This window comes from Pagrus pagrus (assembly GCF_965226575.1).
Source record: "Pagrus pagrus genome assembly, chromosome: 15".
NCBI classification, from domain to species: Eukaryota; Metazoa; Chordata; class Actinopteri; order Spariformes; family Sparidae; genus Pagrus; species Pagrus pagrus.
Genome location: NC_140199.1, coordinates 7,284,568 through 7,307,259, shown reverse-complemented (window position 1 = coordinate 7,307,259; position 22,692 = coordinate 7,284,568). Strand labels below are relative to the sequence as shown.

At 43.0% G+C, this 22,692-nt stretch overlaps 1 protein-coding gene across 5 annotated transcripts in view; it reads right to left on the bottom strand.

Moving 5' to 3' along the window:
* Positions 1-22,692, bottom strand: part of LOC311271083 (SH3 and PX domain-containing protein 2A-like) — a gene marked incomplete at its 5' end in the record, with an annotated part of 59,032 nt that overhangs the window by 10,428 nt on the left and 25,912 nt on the right. For all 5 annotated transcript variants that reach the window (XM_084376490.1, XM_084376491.1, XM_084376487.1 and 2 more), the window contains 2 exons: positions 1,272-1,385; positions 12,737-12,865. In XM_084376490.1, the coding sequence (XP_084232616.1) occupies positions 1,272-1,385; positions 12,737-12,865 (243 nt within the window). The remainder of the gene's footprint in view (positions 1-1,271; positions 1,386-12,736; positions 12,866-22,692) is intronic.

The following is a 22,692-nucleotide window of genomic DNA, read 5'->3' as shown; positions in this document are numbered from 1 at the left end:
GGACTGACAAAGAGATCCTTTATGAGTTTCATGCCTTTCCCATGACTGACTGAGACACATAAACACTAATTACACTGACAGATTGTTCTTCGTGAAACCCCCCCTGGCAGCAGACTGCAGCTATCTGTGGCAGAGTATATACTGTAGGAGAGTTAGGTGGACATGTTTGCATTTAGATTAGCGTGTGTGCGGTATGCACACACGTTGAACTCCTCCGTTGATTAATGTGTATGCTGCGAGGGCATTTTAACGTATTGTGAAACAGTAACGCAGTTTGCATGCATTCATTCCCTCCCTCTCTCTCCATCCTTGAGTCATAAGATATACAACACCGAGGGGAGCCGTGGTCCCATTGTTACCGAGTACAACAACTGTACAGCACAAAAGATGCTTTGGCCGTAGCGCTGGAAAATCTGGATGTTTGTTTGGGAGTGTAACATGCAACTTAATTATTTCCGTGCCTCGAGTTTGTTGGGTTTTCTTTAACACAATACTGCATAAATCTTAACAAATAGGCTGCAGTTGTTGCAGTGTGTGTCAGAACTACTAAAGTCTGTGTATAGGACAGTAATTGAGCCCTATTATATTTAAAAATGCTTGAAGAATCGGACAACATGAGCTGCTCTCACATGGTTCGATAACTGAGTCCGACAGGGCTATCGAGATGATTGCATGACTGCGTGTGTGTCTGCGTCATATTCTGGCAAACCGAACTCTACATAGGTGTGTTTCTTATCAGGGTTTTGGATCCCTCTGTCAGTACGCTCACAAAATTTAACAACAGCACTTGTCTGCTCATCATTGAAACTTATCAGGAATCCTCGATGATGAGCAGACATCGCACGAAAAAGCATAATCCATGCGAGAGCTTGTTGCAATTAACGATAAATGTGAGTTAAAGAGCGCAAATCCCCGCGTTTTATTCCTCACCGCTGATGGAGACATATGCCTCTTTCATGAGCTCATATCACGTAATATTGCGCCGTACAGAGCATCACTTCAGCGGCTGTGGTCTGCTCTCTCCTGGCGCTCCTCCTCGCTGTTTACCCAGGCCTGAATCTACACTCTGTTCAGGCGTGCTTATAATGGCAGAGGTGCTCACACCAGCCCGGCGCCAGCCGCTAGCGTCGGGGCGAGTTTGCTCCGTTTGTCGCAGATCAAAGACTGAGGATTTTGGGGCATGGTCGGTAAGTGTGTGTGGGTGTATTACAGAGTGTGTGAGGTTGTCTTTGAAGGTGTGTGTGTGTGGGCAGAGGCAGGAGGAGACTTACCTTCTCCGGCTTTGGAGGCGCCCAGCTCCAAGTCATCCCGCGTGCCGCTGTGGGAGTTGAGATAGGTAGCAGGGACCCAACCCTGCTCCTCCGCGGTGCTGACAAACCACCAACCTGTGGAAACACACAGTCGCCATGTTTAATGCACAGAAAGATACATTAGGTTTATTCTGAACTGAACAGATCTGGAAGATTAGCTGAAATCCTGCAGAGGAATGAGCCTGAGACAAGACTCCCGCCCAAAAAGGTTGACATAATAAATCACTACAAAGATGAGAGTGAAAACAATTACCATCTGCTGATGTGTCCACAGATATTCCAGTGTGGCTAGTATCCTCCATCAGATCTTTTAATCTTTGTTTTAGGCAAATCAAAGAGATGAGCTACAAATGAACATGGACACGAGGAACTTAATGTGTTGCCAACAGTCTATAACAAAGCGCAGGGCCAAGAACATCAGAGGGAGAGCCGAGGTCGTGTTCAACTTGAATTTCACAAGATCAGCTGTGATTTTCAGTTGCGATTACACTGCTTGATTGCTGTTACAAGCCAGCATATCCATTTGTACCGTTGCAGCTGATTTGATTCAGTTGCTATGACAACTGCTTCATGACAAACACCTCAGCTCACTTTCAAAAACCTGATCCCAACAAAGAGAGCAGATCCATTGTGTTAGATAAGGATCGCTGATGTAAACTTATCAGAACATTTGAACTTCAGTCCACATTTGTGAGGCCGTGTCGGCCCGAAGTGACAAAGTTGGCACACGGACTGCTCTATATGTGGTCCGCCACACGCACACTGTTTGTTGTGGTGACGGGAATGCAATATGGCCGACAGCTGTCTGGACGACCCGTAAAGAGGCGAGGATTGTTCCAGCACACTTCCACAGCTGGTCCGAACGTCCAGCGTACATTTTCCTACAGGCGTGGTGTGTCGGGGGGGTAGCTGTACACAATTAGGGCTGCAACTAACCATTATTTTCATTCTGGTCATCAAATAGCTTATTTTCTCCAACCAACAGTCCAAAACCAAAAGACACTTCATTTACTGTCATTAATTACAAAGAAATGTATTTTCTTTTGATTGACTGACTGATTAATTGAATAATCGCTGCCATAGGAACACAAAGATTACTTTTATTTTAATATATGGTAAAAGGATGAGGCGAGTAAAATGTATAATATGCAATAAAAATGTAGAATAAAGATGTTCTACGTCGTCTAGAGTTAGTAATATCTGACGTTTTTCCGGCCAGAGCTGCAAAAATCGTTCCCCATAGACTCTTGCTAGAAGTTGTGCATGCATAGTTCGCGACTCTTCCTTACTGGAACAGCATTTAGCTCAGTTACACACCACCACCCAACAGGCAGCAGAGAGCAAGTGGCTCGTCCTTTGTCAAACATAAGACCCAGCATGCATCCAGACAGGTACGATTTAAAGCATTTTTCAGAACAGACTGCTGTGAATCCCTGTGTTAGGCATTCGTGATCCGATGCACGGTTCCCTTGAGTTTCTCCCGCGGAGGACAATGAAGTAACCTTAACTTTGACCTTTATTTTGCAGACTACAATTAGACGAACGGTAATTAAAGGTTGCTATAGATTAGAAGAGGTTGTTGCTGCTATTTAATGTAGAAAAGGAAAGTCCGGGTCGGTGTCGAAGGCTTTTTCACTGCGTGTTGGTTCTGCTTCATGCAGAGAAATGATTTTGTAAAGTCAGAGAGAATTTGAGAAAATGACACTGCGAACAATTTCACAGCTGCTGGATGATAATGGCACCTTAGCTCTCAGAGTAGAGATACAAACCTCTGCCAGCATTGATTATTTCCTCGACCCGCTGTTGCATTCAAAGACATCACGGCTTTCGCTACAAATTATTGATTTCTGCAGGGATGCTCGCAGGTACTTTTCTCAGGCGGTTTATTACTGCAGTTAATTTTGATGACTAACACAACTGAATCAAAATGTTCCCTGGCTTGTAAATCTATTCAGCCTCCACATTTTTTACTGGAGTGCTCGGAGATATCCTGCTGACAGACACAACTGCATGACTTTCATAACAAAGAAAGTATTTCCAGGCCTTTTATAACTTGATGATTTATTTCAATCGATTGACTTGCAAAGCTACACAACAGAAACATCGTCAGCTGAACAGTTTGGAGAGTCAGGGTGGGTCCAGATAGGAGGATCCCGTTATTATTTGGCTCCGAGCAACATGCTGGCTCGGGCTCAGGTACGTAACAAGCCATGTAATGCGCTCAGTCATTGCACCAAAGCTGTGGCTTAAACAAAACCTCATGCCAATAAATCAGATAGAGCAGCAAACTATTAAAAAACAGTGTCTACAATATCCAGAAACAAAGGACGCAAAACACGACAACGCAGAGGAGAGTCACGGATTGTTAAACATTTATTACACGGACATCCTAATTTAAAATGAGCTCATTATACCAACATTTTTCAACACTTCATTAAGTCACTGACAGCGTTTAAATAAATCTGATGTGTCCTGTTTAATGACCAGCAAAGGGCAACGTCAACTACAATAATGGTACATTAAATTAAATTGACCGTTATAAAGAGAGGTCAGCTCGGCGGGAGTAAAAAGACCCGCAACGCCTCAAAGAAGTTTCACACTAACATGGCACCTTGAGCAAAGCAACACTTATAGACATGTAAGCATAAATTGTCATAATGTACCTTAATTGAGAGGTAGAAGAGAGTGTGAACATACACACAGTCACTCTGAGAGGCCTGAGTAAATATAGGCTGTTATTGATGGCCCGGGCGGCCTTGTCTGTATTTTTCAACCATCCTCCCATATGGCAGGTGCTTAGACTAAGTTCACTGAACCTCAGAAGAAGCAATAAAAGTACTTTTTTTAAAAGCACACGCGCACATTACGCAAGTGCTGATTTCACGGCTGTTGCAAGTTTATATCAGACAGGTTGCAATATGTGAAATGTAGAGAAAAAAAACAACGAGAAACCTGCTTCATGTCTTTCATCACGTGTGCTCATTCACAGAGTGACTGCAGGTCAGTGTTGAACATAACCAGCTCCACAGTCAATGTGCTGCACATTTCTACATGAACAGTAAACACTGTCCTGCTCGTTCTGAGCTTTTGTTAAGGTGTAGTTGATGTTGTTGTGAAGTTTTTTGCTTCGTACTTCATCCATCTATAATTATATTTGATAATATTCTGATGTAGACTGGTAAAGCTGCCAGTATCACTTTGCCTGAGGCAGTTGTGGGTACTGTATGTGTACTGCTACTGACTAAAGTATGTATATATGCATAATGGCAAATTTATATTAAATAAATAAAATATATAGCCAAATAATAGAGCCGATAATATGAAGCAAAATTACTTTAATTGACATTACAAGTGCGGCATCTCCACACTTCGATCCAGTAGATGGCAGACGAAGAACAAGAGGAGCAAGAAGAAGAAGAAGAAGAAGAAGTGCATGCTGTTGTCATGATCATGATGTCCAACTGCCAACTATATCATTGTTACAGTTTTGTTACAGTTTTATAGAAGGATAATACAAAAGTTATTTGCAATACATGTTCTGCAAAGGCTGAAAGTCTTAACACACATCTTAACAGAGCTGTGGAGTATTCAATCAGCCATCTTTGCTCACTACATCTTCGCCCTCAGGTGTGCATAAACTACATGTTATGAACTTTTGAAAATGCTGCTGTAACACCTAAATTTCCCCTCTGGGAGATCAATATCATCTTATCTTAAACTTCAACTAAACTTTGAGAAACCATGAACATTAGCTTGTTCAGTCGATAGGTTGTAGTTTAGGGCTTCAGTGTCACATATGATCTTTTGTTGTGATAATTATTCTTGAATATTTCTCCATCAGGGCTGGGAGGGAAAGTCATTCCTTCGTATTGGAGCGTCTTATCATTTGTACATTCTTCACGATGAACCTTAAAATGAGGTCACTGTAAAAGAAACAGCTGTTTTGTTGGTCTCCTGCTGCCAAGACAGCACTTTTGCTGAAAGTGAAAAAGATGGAAGTACTGTAAAGCTGAGAGGACGGTGTCGTAAGAGAAGAGTGGATGAAGCTGTGGATCTGCAAAATGGCAGATCGTTGAAATAAGATTATCTGTGCAGATGTGGGGACAAAGGTGAAGGAGGTATACCTTGTGTCTGGAAATATGTGTGTGTGTGTTTCTACGAGTGCACATGTATCTGTGTGCTTGTCTGCTTTCAGATCCACCAACTGTCTTGGGGTTTGCTTTGCTCCATGTCTCGCTGCCTTCCACGTAAGGAAAAGTGAAAAATCTTGGAGAGCTGCTGCAGAGTTTCAACCACAACGGGGGAAAAAAACAACACAGCCAAATGCTGACTGGCAATACACTTTGCAAAACATTATTCAGTGTTACGATTATAGCCACTTAGACAACATCCTGAGCAAATCAAAAGGCTTTTAAAACGTTTGAGCAGAGTTTAGTTTTGCAACCTTAAACGTTTGAGGGTCAGTGGTTACATAAGACAATAGCTCAACCCACAACGCTCTGGTGGAGATCTCATATAACATCATCACACCAGAGGATCATGACCACAGACGTCGACCTCAAATGTCACAGCCTCGGAAAGCAAGAAACCAAACAGTTTGTCTTGACAGCACGGTTGTATTGCACTACGAGGACCATCGTGAAATACTGGCTGTTTGAAGCAGAGCTGAGGGCGACTTGTAAGTTTATACTTACTTATTTATTCCTGCTGTGAGGTGCAAAAAACTCAAAACTGCTTGATCACAATGCTGACTGTAACAAAAATAAACATTACGATGTCAGCGTAATTCAATTGACATGAAGCACACAGGGGACGGTGAGATGATGAGTCAGGATAATTCTGTCCATCTGACATTTTTGTAAATACACTTTATTTGCTTTCTAGCAGAAAGTTATCGAGAGGTTCGATACCGATCTCGTATCCGTCCGCTCAATATGAAGCTACAGCCAGCAGCCAGGTAGCTTAACTTAGTATATTGTTTCCGTTGGACAGAGCCAGGCTAGCTGTTTCCCCCTGTTTCCAGTCTTTATGCTAAGCTAAGCTAACTGGCTGCTGGTTGAAGCTTCATACAAAAAACTGACAAACATGTGAGTGGTATTAACCTTCTGGTCTAACTCTCCAGAGAGCCGGTCGACGTATTTTCAAAAATGTCACTATATCAGCAACTCATTTAAAAAAAACAATCGACTGCATGATGAAGAAAAATCAGCGTCTGTTGCATAAATTCAACGATGCCTGATTAAATATTCTACTCAGGGATATTTCCTCGAGGAGAAAGACAGACGTGTGAACTCGTGCTCTCCCCCTGTCAGCCAGAGTCGTCCTCGTAGTCTCACTTAACCTGCAGACGATACAGACATGATGAGACCGAGCAGCTCTGTCTGTCTCCGTCTCTGCCATCTGGAAACTCTATCAGCTTTAAGACATCGGCTTAATTTTTTTTTTACTGTAATCAACAACAGACTCTCAGCTGCAACAAGAAACTAGATTTATGCAATTTGGGGTTTTTTTTTCCTGAGGTGACTGGATGACCCATTAAACCGCAATCTAGGTATACAATCAATCAAGTCTGATACCTGAGCAATGGCTTACATAACACAGCGTGACTTAGCCGTGCTCCCTCATGCCCTCCTCATCCCTACAAATCTATCATCAAGACACCTTAAACTGTACTCAAATTTGAAATCAACAATGTTTTCTGCTTTCTACGCACGAATATGAGAACCACAGATTCAGCAGCACAAGGGAGTCTTTTTTTTTTTCTTCACGACCTGAGATGATGAGGAATGCAGTGGCTCAGCAGTCCTGCAGATATCTGACACCACTGTTGAGTAGAGCAGGAGAAAAACCCCATTCATTTCCAGCTTCTGTATTCATTAACAGTGGATCCAGTATCAAAGCACAAGGGGGAAGGTATCCAGTCCAACACACACACTTCGGGTTTTCAGAAAACACTGGGTTTCGATTACTTGGGTGGCTCCGGTACGAGAGGGGGTGGGCGAGAAACGGCACAACACAGCCTTCAAGAGTCGATGTTGACCTAAGGAATAACCTTCTCTCCCTCCCAGCCTCTGAATGGATCCCCTCATGGTCTGAACCGAGCTGTAGCCCACAGCCTGAGTGCTCTCTGCTGATTCGGAGACACAGCGGTCCTTGAGTGTCTGAAAGCCCACCTTTAGTTTTACTCAATGGTCAATTCTTCTGCGAGACAGAGCGGCACCTTTTTGGCTCCACTATTACTACTATTAAATACTGTTATTGCTCCTGCTGCAGCCCGTATCTGTCTGTAACAAGATGCATTAAACACAGCAGTAGCAGACTCTGCTGAAACGCATTGACAAACCTCCCGTCTGAGTTTCCATATCAAGAAATACAGGATAAGGTTAATTTCTTGTCATTAGTACTTCCTCTGGTGAGCTGAAAGAATGTGGAGGACGAGGATTACTATGAGTGGATAATGTGTCTTCCATCTGCCGCTGCAACTTCAGCTTAAAAAAAGACATTTAACACTTGGCAAGTTTTCTGCATCATGTCTTCGGTTTTTCTTTGACAAGAATTATAGGGTTTTTCCTCTTTTATACAAGGAAACATGTTCTTGCTGAAGCTGCACATACCAAATTGGGAAACTGGAAGTTTGAGCACAAACAGCACTGGAAGCTTAACGCTGACCTTGTCTTTAATCCCGCTGCATATCAGAGACAGAAAAATTCGGCACGGCCAGTATTCGTGATGCTGTCACACTGAAGCTAAAATCTGCAAATGGATTGCAGTTCTCTCATTAAAGTGGAAACAGAGCTTGTCACAGAAAAATGAAAGACAGCCTGTGCACAGCGGTGCTTCTCTCCTGGGTGCACCACAGTGGACGAAAAAAAATCAGTACTCCAATATTAACAATTGCATTAAAAACAACACGGAGCGATCTGTGTGGCTGCCGTAGGTGTTGCTTTAAATAACCACGGCAGAAAAAGTGGTGTTTTTGCTGGCACTGCTGTCGTAAAGACAACCGCATCGCTTTCTGTTTTCCTCAAAGTAGCAACTACCAACACTGCAAGAAAAAAATCTATAATGGAAGCCTAATTGGATCGCCAGTCTGTCTTCATTTTCTCTGGAGGTTTCGGGCCCAGTGGAGGAAAAAATGTCTAAAGTCTAAAGGCAGATGGTTTCATTGTTCTATAGCTGAGACGTTGTGTAATCAGTGTAAGTAAGTCAACCGTCATTACAATAACCTGTTGGCTGTGCAGGATGATCATGACCACCTAGGGAGCTTATCCCAGGTGAAACAACAACTACTGTAGTCTTAAGACTTCAAGAAGATACGCAGGTCAAACTGTATGTTTGTTGTCTGTGCAAGAAACAAAAAAACATCTTCACTCATGCTAGCCCTCCTGTGAGGCTGTCTCTGATATCTACACAACAGCAACTTCTCAGACTAACTGATAGTTTTGACTCAAGCCGTCATTTTCCTTTGTGTCTGTGGCCCAACAGGTAAATAAGGCCTCCATCTATTGTCGGCAAAAGTGTTGTTATTATATTAGATACGACAGCATCAAGCATGCACTTTAGATTAATAAGATGGGTACACTTTGGAATAAAGTTGTCACAAAAGGCAGTTGTATGTAAGCTCATGTGTGATGCAGGGTTGTGTTCCTACCGTGCCCCTAGCATTGCTAAAAGCCCTTAAAATAACAACAGATAACCTTGTTACACAGAAGAATAAATTGACTAAACACGAGTAATTATCTGGATCTGGATTTTTTTTTTGCCGTTATACAAATACCGCCTAGTAAAATGTTATAGCCAACTTTAAAACCTCCAGTACCAGCAAGTCTGTACTGTTGGAGTAAAGAATCAGCCTCTCTGAACGCCGAGCTCCTGCTGTGCTGAGATAATCTCGCTTCCAGCCTGAAGACATTGTTGCACCGCTACATTTTTTCCACATGAAGGTAAGGAAGACATCGAGCACATCCACCGTGCCATGCTGAGGGGCCAGAACAGCTTAACCTGCCAGGATTTGAACATCACCTGCAGGATACCTCCGTTACCTCCCAGCTTCTCTGAGGCCAAGATTTGTCGAACTTAAAATGCGCACGCGAGGACAAAAAGGGCAAATTTAAACGGCTAAGATTACTGTCTCAGTGAGTGACCCTCGAGGCACTTCCTGAAGTTTCCCTCACTCCACCCTGCATAAGTAAGCTGGGTGGATACTGTACAAGGGTGGTGCCAGGGGGTCTCGAGGAAGCCGGAGGGACTTGATGGATGAGAGCCGGCCTCTCCGAGACAGACAGACAGGCATTCCTGGAGTTCATTTTGGCAAACTGTAAATCACAGAGGCTGATCTGGACTTGGAACGGAGACAAGTTAAACCCTGACTGGTCCACAGAGAGAGATTTTCTACTCAGGACTGGGCACAACACGCCGAACGCTGCCCTTGAGGTGTAGGCAAAGCATCTGCAATAAGTACAATATTTCCAGAAGTGGCTGCAAATTATTTTTTCCCTTCCGACACACTACCCCATTAAAGGGCAGAGTTTAAACCGCCGAGTGCGGAGCATTTGAACTGACCAACACGGCTGCTAGCTTAGCTTTGGTTAACATCCCTCCAGTAGAGTGTAAACTGAGGAGGCATCCTGGAGGATCCATTAAGCCATTATAATGAACCAACCTCTCTGAACCACTAACTTTGGCAGGAAATGTCTTTTTCCATTTTCTCCCCGAGTTTCTGCCTGCACTACTCTCTCCTCCCGAGCCAGCATCTCCCCCTGGCAAACTCTCATAAAACAGACAAATAAAATAGCTGCAGAGGGAGCGAGGACAGAATTAATAATGAGGAAACAAATTTTAATTACGGCGCAGTTATTTTTGACATAAGAGTGTGCGTTTTTGTTTGCATATTTTCACACTGCTGCCTTAGATTAAGCCTGGCATTTAATTCCATGGGTGTTAGCAAACAGTGACTCCTGTGTTTTTAAGTAATATTCCAGAAAAAACATCAAGCAGTCTTGGTTGATTTGCCACACACTCTACTTATTTCTTGCCCAACAAACCAGAAATCAATATAAACTACTGTACTAGCTGAAACAAAGGCCACGACACAAACTGTATCGTCGAGCCACTGCGATGGAAAATACTGCCTTGGCTCGGGGCAGCCGGCTGGAAAAGTGGAGAAAGCTGAGCTCGCTTATAGGTCTGACCTAGATTTAGTAGCCCCGTCAAAGGCATATATTATCTAATCCAAGGTAAGGAAAAGTCGATAACTGCACTGGGCAGCAGTCACAGCCACAGTCTATGCTACAGTAGCTTTAACAGCAGGACTTCTGTTGGAGGACCAGAGTGAGTGGCAAAAATAATACAGAGCTGTAGTTTTCCACTTCTAGATCTGTCGCTGTTGCACTCTCACACCTTTGTGTAAAAAATATCTCATATAAAAGCAGTCAGAGACACAATGCTGATACAAAATTAGATGGCAGGGTGACAACATACTGACATTTTCCACCGAGTGCATCCAAAGAAGCAGCGGGGGAGCCCGCGTCGGTTTGAATCGGCGTTGGCTTTGAAGGAAAATATGTGACTGGAAGCTCAATAAAAAACCCTTTTATCATTACAAATGTAACAGACACCTTTTAGTGCCTCTAACTCAGCATACTCAGCTCTGTAATACCCAGATCAATCTGTCAGAGACCATTAAAGGGTTTGTACTTATCCTGCGAGGGAATGGATGCTAAATCAAATGAGCTCTGAAATCTTCTTAGCACACACCTGGTCTTGTTAGTATTGGCAGAGGGATGAGGAGTGATGTCAGCCAGCCAAATGGAGCAGATTTAGACGACTTCCATTGCAGGAGGTGTTGAGTTTTCAGTTAAATGCTAGCTGTGCCGCTGGAAACGGTCTCCACAGCAAGATGTAAAGGAGTGTGGGGGGGTTGTATTTACTACGGATCTCTGTGAAAGTGTCCGTCAGTGTGTAATAAAACTGTCAAATAGGATGTGTTTTAAGAAGCCTGGAGTCTACTGTTGTGCTTCCTAGAAACTCGTGACGAATCCGACCGAATGAGAGATGAATGAATGAAGAGCGGCAACAAAACGTAGCCTGCATAGGGGGTTGAAACAAAGCAAGGATAATATGGAAACTAAGCTGCAACAATCACAAAAGTAGCCTGGAAATCGTAAATCTGCAGCGAGATGATCGAAGCGCAGGAGTTTCACATCCTGCACGAAGCATCAACACGCAGATCTTTGCACGGTGGTCAGCTGAAATACAAATAGCAAAGAAGGGGCCCTCAGGACTGCAGCAGCTCAAGTTCATGGAGGAAAAGCTCTCGTATAAGGCCCCCCGATAAAAGGACTTCAAGGTGTTGGAGTATCCGCCTCACAGCGGCTCCCCATCGAGTCAAAATCCTACTGGAGCAGGGAGTGAAAACAAATACACGAACCCCGAAGGCAGGACACGTGACACTTCAAAGCGCTCCCGCTCCACGGACCCTCTTCCTCGAGGGCCGGTGCGGCATGGCGTTTTCACTCACACCCATCATGAAACCCAAGTCCCACTGCCTCTCTCGTTGCTGCTTCCTCCTCCGTCTCCCCCCCCGACCGAACACATGAGTCCCATTACTGTTTTACTGTCTCAGCACACCATTAAAGCTGAACGTCAGACCCTGTTACTGGGCCCTATACATCTCCGGTCACTGTTGCGCTTCATATGGCGAATTCCTTTCAAAATAAACGTGATTCTTGCAGGTGATTAGACAGTTTTAGTGTATTTACCCAAGATACTCATGATGTTTATAGCGGGTAACATGCAACTGCAGTTTAAGTAGCTGTTCTAGTGTCTCGTGTCATAAAATCTAAAAAACTATCCAACCAGTGTTCATTTACTGCGTCTCAAACGAAGTCATTTGTTTCATGTATCTTCTTCCACCCACAATAGATTCAAGTTCCTGGAAGCATTACAGCATGTTGCTTAAAGATCATGAAGTTTTACTGACTCATTAACCGTTAAATGTTGTCCAAGTGAATCACACACAGCCTAAAACATGCTCTTGGCCTTGTCTGCTAGCTCTTTCCAGAGGTTAAACAGCTGACTAAGGGTTCTCTGCAGCTGGCATTTGTAAATCCGGCATGTCTTGCTGGCTTTCCATTAAAGTGAGGTGGAATAATTAATACGAGTCTGGAAGACATTCCTCTTGCTAGAGGCAACATTCTGGCCCCCAGCCTAAACCAACAGTGGGAAAAAACAGGGCTGACTGCAGGCCAAAGTGAGCCTCCAGATGGGGCTAAGTCACAGCTAGCAAGCTGTGGACAAAGGAGGAGGTGAGAGGGTTGAGTCGGGGAAAAGGGCTGCATGCTTGAGGAGCTATGGGCTGTGTCATGAGAGAGTCTGTTTTGTGTCTGACATGCACGCATGCATTTCTCTGCTGTGCATTTACTCACCGCTCTCGCTCTTTTCAATGACGTCGACCACCTCGCCCGCTTGAAGGCCGATCTCTGCAGGCTCCTGCTTCTCGTAATTGGCCACCACCACATACTGTTCCAGGAGCATGGGATCCGAGGCGTCCAGACCTGGAGTTGATGGGAAAAAACATGCTGTCAGCCAGCTGCCAGCCATAGGTCCACGAGAACGACTGCTGGGCACTCGTTGTGCCATAGGCCACTTTGTCTGTAGAGCTCAGCCAATCACAATATTCACAGGGCTCAGTGCATCTTCCTGAGAGTCTAGCCATAGAGCTGCATCCCCCTCCAGCCCAACAACGAGGGCAACGGAGATGCTGGAAGTCTAGAAAAAGTATCTCCCTCCAAAGAGTGAAGGATCAAACAGTCAAATGCAGAAAATCCATTCTGTGTTACTGAAGGAGCCTCATCCTGATTGTCCAACAAAGCTGGGCCCGGGTCAGCAGACGTAGATAGACACATTAACACAGAGGAAAGAGGAGCAGCAACGAGAGAGCAGAAGGAGCCGTAGCGGTGATAGAAAAGTGAGCTAAAGCCAGCTGAGGACAGGACAGTAGAGTGGGAGAAAGAAATGGTTTCCCTTGGAAAATAAACCATCTGCTAAAAAGCCTCCTTCTCCTCAGATGGGGCTGGAGCTGGAGGAAGAGTAGGGGGTTGTGTACGCCAATCATACGAGTCGGCACTGGAGGCCTTAAATAGAACCAGATGAAGGGGCTGGAGCTGTGCTCGGAGGGATGGCCCTCTGTCTCCATGAAACACTAGAGCTCTGACTGCAGCGTGCAGCCCAGCCAATGGAAACCTTCCTTTCTGTACTTCGCTGAAGTTAACCATATAAACACCAGCAGTGACTTAGTTTGTGCCTTCTTGGCCACATCCACTTCTTAACCAGAGTTCGATTCACTCCAACTAGGCATGCCTTTTCGAGACAGAGACGTGTGATTTCATTCGTAAACATATAGAAAGAGCATTTATTGACTGATATCCACCAGGTTTTTCCCCCCTCACACGAGTAAAGCTTTAGTTAAACTGAGCCCAGCTGAAACCTTAATCATGATAAATCCTTAAAGCAAGCATAGCTCAAGGAGCTAAAGCACGTCTAACGAGCGTCAGCTGGAATCCAGACACAACCCCAGCTGACGTTCAGTTCACACATTAACAAGAGCTTCTGCTGACCACTGAGTTCAAAGCCCTGAACAGGAGGAAGCTACTGTCTGCACACCAAAGATTATATCTGTTTACTCTAATTACACTGCTTCTTATGGTGTAAAAGATCTACAAACTCAGTCTCGAAAAAGGGCTTTTGACTCATATAATTAACAACTATTTCAAGTAGGGTTGCATGACATGGTTAAAAAAAACATATTGCCATAAAAAAAATATTAAAATCACGGTAATGTGACATTTTATGGAGTTTTTATCAAACAAAAAATGTTTTCTTGCATCTGGAGAACAAGATTTGAAGGCTATAGCATCTCTTCAGGGTTACACACCTTCATTTTAATGTTTTGTCACAGGTTTAAAGGGGCAATATGTAAGAATTTCAGTTGAAAATATTAAATAAATTAACTAACATAATCAACAGAATGTGAAGAAATAGCAGTTTGTGACATTATGAGGAGTTAAGTTGCAGGGATATCTACTTTAGTTAGCATGCTAACCAGCTAGCCCGGGCCTGTCCGGGTCCAAAGCTCCTGTGCTAGCAACGTAAACACTAGCACTCCCCTGGTACCAAAGCTCCCAGTCAGAACCCCTAGCTGCACGGCTAACTGAGCTAACTAGCTGAGGCCAACTACAGTTAGCAGCAGCTAGCGCTTTTGAGCAATTTGACAGCTGACCGGTTCTTACATATTGCACTTTTAATCTTTTTATAAAACTGGATGCTGCATAATTAACTGTTCGCCTCCTAATTTCATGGAACATAAAGCAAAAGAAGAAGAGAAAAGCATTTTTCCTTTTTTTATCAAAATGTGGTGAACACATTTTCTGGAAAAAGGACGTCTGTTTTATCCCGAGGATGGAAAAAAAGAACATTTCAGTCCAACTGGTAGAAGATTTGGGGCTTAGATAAGATTAAGACAACTTGGATGAAGTCACCATTTCTCAGAAAGAGCTGACCTGGCGACAATCCTCCAGACTAAAGATTAACATTTCTCTATTTGGATGATATTTTGCATTCAATTCAGGAACTAAATTCAAAATGTCAAAGACCTCATAACTTAAAAAGATGAACTCAGCTCCATTAGCATCGCAAATGCTAAATCTGCCAAAGAGTCTGACGCTGGATTACTGTGGTCGGGGCTGTGGTTTATGAAGCTTCACGTTATTTGCGCAAGATGTTTTGTCAAACCGCAGAGTTGGGTGCAGACACACTGGAAAGAACACATTATTTAAATTCTGGGTATTGCCCTCGTGTTCGTCAAAGTAAAATATGACAGCAATTACTTTAGTTACAGCAAGGAGTGATATTTCTTGGACACTAGTCTGGAAATGTGCGGTTGAGTGGTTTGTTTTAACTCGCAGATCAATTAACACTGATCCCTTCACATGTAGGATCAACAGGGACACGAGAAGACAGACTCAGACGTGTTACTCAAGCTACAACAAACAACAAACCTGTAGATTTATTCTGTGCCTTTGCTTATTTAATACTGAAACTGGCATTTGAAATAAAATAACGGCCTGTCGGGAACCTAATTTCATATAAATATGTTATCCCGGACGTTAATAAACACACGCTTGTCAACAATATAATTTCAAGACAGATGGAAATAAAACGTGTGATCCCATAAAACCATAGTACATGTCAACTGATGTAAAATGGGGTTTCTAAAAGCACACAATTAACGACTGCTGTGAGTGAACAGTAAATCTGAGACCAGAGGTGAGTGAGTAAAGGCTTTGTCAGCAAAGTCAATAGTCCTGAAAAACAAAAGCTAATATTTCAGTCCCATTCAGGAAATGAAATGTTTTGCAACAGCAGGAAGACAGAGCCAGAAACAAGGAGAACATGTGTGAGAGAAATGGGGTGAAACAGCCTTGGACAGGATGGGTTTAATTTCAAATGAGCTATGTGTAAAGGGAGCTGAGCATAAAATGAGCTTTATAAATAACTGTGTACGAATGAAGGTTTCATTCAAATGCATCAGCCCAGCGAGGCTAACGGATCTTCTATCAGTCACAACCTGATTTTTCTTGGTATGCAAGTGATATGGCACAGTGATTATTTAGATCATTTAGAGTCAAGCCTACATGTAACTGTGAGACTCAATGAAAAGAAGTGCATGAAAACTATCACAGAAGTTTAAATTGTTATCTAAAAGTTATGGATACATGATTGACCAAGCTAAATGTTATAGATAAATGCTAAACATAGTTAGCATAAAGTAATTCCTAAAGGGTTTAAAAAATATATTGTCAGAAGCACTGGACAAACGGTTGAAATCGCTTGACAAAAATAACAGACAAAGACATGAAACAGCTAAAAGGCAACGGATTAATGGTTGAAAGAGTTAGCTAAAAGTTATGGATAGCCCATATGGTAATATTTTTTGAAGCTTTAAGTAGGCTAATAGATAAATGGTTTGAAATAGCATAAAGTAATCAAATGGTTAAAACTGTTAGCTAAAGCTGAAGGATAAATGGATGGAGTAATTAGCGTAAAGTAGCTTCTGGATAAATGGTTGAATTTGTTAGCTTAAAGTAACGGATAGCTGGTAGAAATAGTTTGCTAAACATAATACATAAATGGTTAAGATAGTTAGCATAAAGTAATAAATGGTAAAAACTGCTTGAAATAGCATAAAGTAATGAACACATTTTTTTAAATAGCTAGCTAAAAGTAATGGATAAATGGTTGTAGTAGTTAGCATAAAGTAGCTAATGGATAAATGATTGAAATAGCTTAAAGTAATTGATAAATGGTTAAACTGTTAGCTAAAGTTAAAGGATAAATAGATGGAGTGGTTAGCGTAAGGTAGCTATTGGATAAATGGTGAAGGTAGTTAGCATAAAGTAATTGATAAATGGTTAAAACTGTAAGCCAAAACTAGCCTAATGGATAAAAGGTTAAAATGTCAACTGTGAGCTTGCATGTGTATTATACAGCATGTGTATGCACAGTGTATACCTAATGTATTTCTGAGTTTTGAGAAGTATTTTCTTCTTGGCTTGCTTCAGAAAGCCCTATCAGCCGCTCTGTGTGTTTATATCTCTCCTCACTCAGATTTATACATGTGCTTCCTGCTCCCACCCTTGCACTCCCAGACGTCTCAACTACATCCAACCCTCACCTCCACCCCCACTCACCCATCATCAGCTCCGTCCAACGATGATGACAGTTGGGAACCTCGCAATAATTCATCACCACGAGGAGGAAACCAGGGAGTCAAGCCTACCCATTTCAAACCCAGGAATTTTTTCTCTGTCAGAGATTTCTCAGGATGAAGCATTTTGCTTGATAGCATAGTTGGCACCGGCCTTTATATCTCAGTGCCATATTACGGACCCCTGGGGGAACTTTACGAGAGCAGATCTGGGTTGAGAGGAGTAAAATTTGGCTAAGTGCGACGCCTTTGTTTGGCTCATCAGCAGCAGATGTGCAGTTGGATTAGAAAAGGACACAGGACTGCTGTTCAATGTAGTACAGATGTACTCATGTCATTGAATCAGTATGTGGCCCTGGGGGAGAAGGGGCAGACCACAAACAAATAATACAGAAACTCTCCCGAAAATCATCTTACAGTAAGAGAGCCTTCGCAAGGCTGTTAAGAGCTGTCGAATATCTCCGCTATCTTCACTCGATCAGCTGTTTCTCTTATCGTGTTAGTATAGTCATGGACGTGAGAAGAAAAAGTACCAGATGGATAAGCAGAACATTTCCAAATATAGCCGAGGTTTGGAGGAATTTGAAAACTACATTAGCTGTGTTGAATTGGTTGTATTTCCATCAACTGGTTGATGAGGCCTAGAAGAAGTAGAGGTCACCAACTGGAGGCAAAACCTCAAAGAAGAGGAAATAAAGGCTGAGTCCAAATGTCCACCCCCTGGACTGAGTCATACGCATAATGGCATTTCCAATGTCATCACGTCAAGTCTGTGAGGGCGAAAAGGCTGCAAGGCTAAGGTGCTGACAGACGGGTTAAAGGCTACAATACTAAAATGCATGTTGATTACCTCTAAAGCCTTTACTTCTGCTTGTTTCTGTATCATGACGTAGTGTGGGTAATTAAATTAGTGCAGTCCAGTGAAGTCGGCACCCCAAGTGGACTTTGAGGGACTTTCTGCTTGAGGGCCTGTGTGGACTTGACAAATTGTGGGTCCACGAGTGTGCAGGAGTGGTCCAGTAACCAGTTACTTTGTCTATTATTATGTCTGGGAACGGGAATCTTATCTTCTTCTTAAGAAGGCAAATGGTTCAACAACCGATTAGTCATGTGAGTTAAATGTTTGTACATGAAAAGTTATTCAGAAGAGGTATTTACATTTCCTGTTAAGCGCATTAACTCTTTTCCAAAAAAGGCAAAAACCACTCAAGCAGGCGTAAAAACCTTTCCTGCGAATTTGAGGAAGAATTTCTTGAACCTCTTATAATGAGATACAAATACGGCTGTTTTTTACAACCATGTTTCTTCTCCGTTGTCTTTGTTGGCGCTATGCAACATCACTAAAAAGGTCACCACTACCCACATCGCATCAGTCACATCACTGGGAAACATCACTCCATCGTCCTACTGGAGGTAAGAAACTCCACCTCAAACTTCAGTCCAGCCGCAGCATCACTGCAGAGGGTTTCCAAAGAGTCTGGGATCAGAGGCAAGCTGCTAATTAAGTAAGTGGGACTTCAAACCTCCACTTCATCAGGTTTTCCAGCAGAAACTCTGACGCCTTTAACACTTGACTACTGTACTTGTAAGCAAAGGAAAAGCATCACAGAACACCACACTGTAACTTAAAACCCCAAATAACTAATACGTTTCTGATCTAACTCGTTACAGGACATTTTCTGGCTTGAACACGGTGTTTTTGAACAAAAAAGCCTAAGTGCTTCCTCCAGGGTGGGAGCCCACTGTGACAAATGGTCACTTATCAGAAACAGAGAGGCCTGTATTGGATCTGCTCCACGCTGGAGGAGGTGGAGCTTCGACTGTGCCAGAGTTAAGTGGTAACTCGGGCCGAAAACAAACAAACATCTCTCCGCCGATGTAAAAGCTGAATGCATGAATTCAGTTCAACAGCCGTGTCTACCGCTTTTAACGACATCTAGCGGAAAAACCGAGTAAAACGCCGAGTTAAACCTGCTTAAACCACAAAATTAATCTTTCTGCTACTGTGAGACTCATTGTGCATTAGTCTAGGAGGGAGGATCGGCTGTCCATTGAGAAAGAAGCTGCTGAAACAGTGCACGATTGTTAAAGGGGATTTGGAAGTGCTCGTTGGCCTTAATGATTTCCTATGCCAGTTTAAAATCTTATCCAACTGCAAACACAAACAAACACACAGATCTCTTGACCCGCCCACCATCGAGCTCGGATCTGCAGATTAACCCCCTTTTCCTCCCAACAAGCGCGCGCACGCACATGCACGCCAACGCACGGCGTGTAAACACCCACGCAGACACCGCCTCGTGCACACATGCACACCCTGAAGGCCCCCGGAGACCCGCAGCTCAAATAAAGACAGCAAGTCTGCACACATAAACACACTCCCTCAGTCCATGCGCAACTCTGAAATGGTTTCCACTTGCCACGTAAACCTCCTCTCCTCTCCAGCTGCTTTTCACATGCACTACACCCCTGAGCGCTCCATTTCTTCTCCTCTCCTACTCGATTTGTAACTGTCTCCTGCTCATCTCGCTTTCCTTTTGAATGCAGATCAACACTTGTGCTTTAAAGATGATGTGAATCTGAAGTAAGCCGAGTTAATTTCAACACTCGCCTCGTTTTCTTTTATCTAAAAAAAAAAAAAAAACGGCTCCCATTGTCTTTGCTTCCGCAGTTTTGATAAAAGTGTTATGTATTTCATCACTATGGTCCAAAGAAGTTTCCTCTCAAGAGTTTGGTTATGACAGCAGTCATCTGACAGTGATTTATTTGCATGAGCCCGGTATCAGCTGTCACTTATGACAACTCTATTATACGTTAGACTTTAAGCAGTGGCTTGTGTGATGCTGAGCAAACAGCACAGATTTCAGGCTCATATTGTGGGGCTTTTGAAGTGGAAGTCTGGGGACAACAAATGAGATATGAGCCAGAATCTTACTGAAAACATATGAGAGATAAAATCCTTAAGTATACAACACAATTCCCTTTTAAATTACTTTTTTTTCATTGATAACATCTCCTAATGTCCGTCGTACAACAAGGAGAAATCGCCAAAGAAGTTCACGACAGATAATCAGGTGAGCATTCTTGGCAAAAAGTAATATTACGATCAATTTAATCGCAATTATGACCTAAATTTTAATGAAATTTTCGATGAATCTGCCAAAACTCATAGAGAAAGGCTACGTTTTAAGAAATACCTGCACGTGTGGACGGGGCCTGAGATAAAGAAAAACAATCATCGAGACAAAGATGACAACGAAGACGGACAGCGTGCGATCATCCGTGAGCGCGGAGGTAAACAGAATTCCTCGTCGAACCTCTGACCGCTTGCAGTTTTGTGGCGACGGGTTACATTCTCCTGTTTAGGGCCGGGGCTCAGTAAACTCTTATGGGAGACCTGCACCATGTAATTATGGAGGCCGTAAGCTGCAGCTACAGCACAAATATCACCACAGACTCGCTGCACTTTATCTGCTGTCCGGCGTTAAAAGAGAAAAGATCAATCTTTCAGCTGCTTTTACCACTAATGTCCGGCATGGGGACGATGGTGAGGGCCTCGTACAGCACGTCCTCCAGGTTGACTTTGAGCAGTAAATCTTCATGAGTACCAGACATAAAGTGCGTTATTATTGTTTTCATTGGTAAGACTTGATCTCATCGAATGATTTATCGTCGGCATAAATGTACAGAGCGTACATCTTACTACTGAGGTGATAACAGATTTAATATCAAACCGAACCTTTCACATTAAAGCGGCTGAAACGACAGGCACAAACTTTCCAGGCAGCCGATATGAATATAACTGGAAACCAATCTAATATCTTGCACAGACTGAATGTAGGCTACTCCACACACACACACACACACACACACACACACACACTCTCTCTCTCTCTCTCTCTCTCTCTCTCACACACACACACAGCTGAAATAAGACAAATTTTCCATTTCGCTATGTAGCTGGAATCCCCTGTTACGTAAAGCCCCAATACCATGGAACACATAATGAAATTAGGTTGGGGTCTTATTTCGTTCGGTGGCAGCTCCGGCACAGCTTTTCCTCAAAGTGGATCACCCACAAAAAAATTAACTTTCAGGTCATTTATTTTAGACTTTCTTCGCTGCCCGGCTATGTCATACGTAACTGTGGCAAATTGCAGGACGGACGGCCACAGCGAGTTTTGCATCTGATTGCGGCACTAACGTGTAATTTGGTAATGCGTGTGGGTATCTGGGGCTGCATGCACACACAAATACACAACACTCGCACAGCTGTTCACTAAAGCCCTCTCATACTTTTCCTGCTGCCTCCTACGCTTGTATCCCCATTGCTCAGCTGAGTCACTCAGTCTTTCTGTCTTCCTCTCACACACACACATAAACACAAACCTGGCAGAGGGGATGTGGAGCGTAGAGGCACAAACAGGTGGTCTCCCCCATCTAACACTGTTTTCTCCAGTAGTAACATAACATCAGAAATGGAGAACAAGTGCTGTTCAAACCGGTTTAACATTTGACTCCTGTCATCGATAAAATGATTAGTTGTCAACTGTTCTGATGATTGATGAAACCATTTGAGTGTTTTCGTAAAAAGAAACAAGTCAAAATCTGATTCCAGCCTCTGAAATATGAATATTTTCTGGTTTCTTTCCTCCTCTGAGGCTGTAAACTGAATATCTTTGGGTTGTGGACAAATCACGACATTTGAGGACGTCGTCTTGGACTTTGGGAAACAATGATCAACATTTTTCTCCATTTTCTGACAAACCAAATAATTAATTGAGAACACAATCAACAGATTAATTGACAATATAAATAATCGTTAGCCCATTTTCAAGGACTAAACCAAATGTCGATATTTTCATTCAGGCGCTCTAAACGGACCAGAGTCGCTACTGTACGACTCCTCGGGGTCGCTGTTATCAAATAGCAAATGAGGTTAACTCACTTGCAGTGAACAAAAAGAAACTCACAAGGGAAAAATGGCAGACAGTGCTAAGTTACACAGATTTAAGAGAGGCACAGTTGTATATGACTGTTTTCAGGTAGTGACCAGTTTATGGCTGTTCTACATTGTATTAATGGCACGCATGGACATGGACAGGCTGCGGTGGCACTAAGCTAAAACTTTTTGCACTTTTTCCACAATGCAGTAAAAAAAACAACACATCCTTCCTGCTGTTTTGCTTTTTTTAAAGGTGTTTTTCCTTCTTCAGTTGCTCAGACATCTCGATGTATCGTTAGATGATCGTCTTGCAGTGTATCACAGAATCGCTGTATCGTGATATTATCGTTATTGTGGGCAGTCTACTGTTATAGACTCGTATCGTGAGTTACTCTGTGATTGCCACAAGAGCACGGATACCCGACTCTGACGTGTTCGAACAAAAATGTAGAAATGTGTTTGTTTGTGTGTTTGTTTTATATCCAGGTGTGTAGAACAATGTCGTTTCATAAACATCTACACCGCACATGTCTGTAATCAGTGTAAACAGACAAGCTGTAACCAAGGGAATAATTGCGAGACCGATGCACAAACTTGTCGGACTCAATCCGGACGAATGGTTTGACCCTACTACTGATAAATCTTTTCTTGATTGATTACCTGATGAGAAA